The sequence below is a fragment of the Coturnix japonica genome, unplaced genomic scaffold, assembly GCF_001577835.2.
Source record: "Coturnix japonica isolate 7356 unplaced genomic scaffold, Coturnix japonica 2.1 chrUnrandom512, whole genome shotgun sequence".
NCBI lineage: Eukaryota > Metazoa > Chordata > Aves > Galliformes > Phasianidae > Coturnix > Coturnix japonica.
In genome coordinates, this window is record NW_015439900.1 from 35,555 (window position 1) to 37,935 (window position 2,381).

The window sequence follows — 2,381 nt, forward strand, 5'->3', positions numbered from 1 at the left end:
GTCCCATTTGGACCCATTTTAGTCCCTTTTGGACCCATTTTGGTCCCATTTGGGTCCATTTGGGCCCCATTTTAGGGCCATTTTGGACCCATTTTAGTCCCATTTGGACCCATTTTAGTCCCTTTTGGACCCATTTCGGGTCCTTTTAGGGCCATTTTAGTCCCATTTTGGACCCATTTTAGTCCCTTTTGGACCCATTTTGGGTCCTTTTAGGGCCATTTTGGACCCATTTGTTCCCATTTCAGTTGATTTTGGGTCGATTTTGTGTTGATTTTGGGTTGATTTGTGGTGATTTTGGTCCATTTGCGGTTGCAGACGAGTGTTTTGAAGCTCATTGTAGTCCCATTTTGGGCTCATTTGGGGCCATTTTGGTCCCATTTGTTCCCATTTCAGTTGATTTTGGGTCGATTTTGGGTTGATTTCAGCTGATTTTGGTCCATTTCTGGTTCCAGACGAGTGTTTTGAAGCTCATTTGAGTCCCTTTTGGACCCATTTTAGTCCCTTTTGGACCCATTTTGGTCCCATTTTAGTCCCATTTGGGCTCCTTTTAGGGCCATTTTGGACCCATTTGTTCCCATTTCAGTTGATTTTGTGTCGATTTTGGGTTGATTTCTGGTGATTTTGGTCCATTTCTGGTTCCAGACGAGTGTTTTGAAGCTCATTTTGGGCCCATTTTAGGTCATTTTGGGCTCCTTTTAGGTCCTTTTGGGGTCCTTTTAGGGCCATTTTGGTCCCATTTGGGGCCATTTTGGTCCCATTTCTGTTGATTTCTGTTGATTTTGGGTTGATTTCAGCTGATTTTGGTCCATTTGTGGTTGCAGACGAGTGTTTTGAAGCTCATTTTAGTCCCTTTTAGACCCATTTTAGTCCCATTTAGGGCCATTTTGGGCTCATTTGGACCCATTTTGGTCCCATTTTAGGTCCTTTTGGGGTCCTTTTAGGGCCATTTTGGTCCCATTTGGACCCATTTTAGTCCCATTTGGGGCCATTTTGGTCCCATTTTAGGACATTTTGGGTCCTTTTAGGGCCATTTTGGGGCGTTGGACCCATTCGTTCCATTTCTGTTGATTTTTGGTCGATTTTGGGTTGATGTTCTGGTGATTTGGTCCATTTCTGGTTGCAGACGGTGTTTTGAGAGGCTCATTTTAGTCCCGCTTGACCCATTTTGGTCGCCATTTTGGGGTCTCTTTTAGGGCCATTTTTTGGTCGCCTTTTTAGAAGCCATTTTAGTACCTTTTGGACCCATTTTGGTCCCATTTTAGGTCCTTTTGGGGTCATTTTGGGCTCATTTTAGTCCCTTTTAGACCCATTTAGTCCCCCATTTGTGGGCCATTTTTGGACCCCATTTTGGGTCCTGTTTAGGGCCATTTTGGTCCCATTTTCTGTTGATTTTCTGTTGATTTTGGGTTGATTTTGGGTTGATTTCTGGTGATTTTTGGTCCATTTGTGGGTTGCAGACGAGTGTTTTGGAAGCTCATTTGGCTCATTTTTTAAGGTCATTCTTGGGCTCCTTTTAGGGCATCTTGGGCCATTTTGAAGCCGATTTGTTCCTTTCTGTTTGATTTTGGGTCGATTTTGGGTTGATTTGCTGCTGCAGCATTCTCTCGGTCCACTTTTCTCCATCCAGACGAGTGTTTGAAAGCTTCATTTTGGGCCCCATTTTAGGTCCATTTTGGGGTCCTTTTAGGTCCTTTTGGGCTCCTTTTAGTGGCCAATTTTGGTCCATTTGGGGCCATTTTGCGTCCCATTTGTGTTGTTGATTTTGGGTTTTGATTTCATTGATTTGGTCCATTTGCTGGTTCCCAGATCGCCAGTGTTTTTGAAGCACATTTTAAGTCCCATTTGTTGGGCTCATATTGGGGCCATGTTGTCCCATTTGTTCCATTTCAGTTGATTTTGGGTCGATTTTGTGTGATTTTGGGTTGATTTGTGCTATTTGGTCCATGTTGTGTTGACGACGAGTTGTTTTGAAGCTCAATTTTAGTCCCTTTTTCGACCCATTTTAGTCCCATTTAGGGGCCATTTTCGGGTCCTTTAGAGGCCATTTAATCCTATTTATTGGGCTCATTTGGGGCATATTCAGTGGACCATTTTTCCATTTCAGTTGATTTTGGGATCGATTTTTGGGTTGATTTGTGTAATTTTGGGTCCCAATTTCTTCCATGCAGACGAGTGTTTTGAAGCTCTTCGGCATCGACTGGCTCTTTTTGCCAGCCCCCCGAACTCCATGTGATGAAACCCCAGGACTCGGCCGGGGGCGCAACGGAGAACCCCCAGTGCAGTGACCCCATAAGGACCCCATTAGACCCAAATACCCCAATACCCCCCCATAAACCCCCATTAGAACCCCAAATACCCCAATACCCCCCCATAAACCACAT

At 44.4% G+C, this 2,381-nt stretch overlaps 1 protein-coding gene across 1 annotated transcript in view; it reads left to right on the forward strand.

Annotated features, from left to right (window-relative positions):
* ELOB (elongin B) overlaps positions 1-2,233 on the forward strand; it is a 15,893-nt gene extending 13,660 nt beyond the window's left edge. The window contains exon 3 of the mRNA XM_015850688.1: positions 2,169-2,233. Coding sequence (XP_015706174.1) covers positions 2,169-2,233 — 65 coding nt within the window. The remainder of the gene's footprint in view (positions 1-2,168) is intronic.
* The last annotated feature ends 148 nt before the right edge of the window (positions 2,234-2,381 follow it).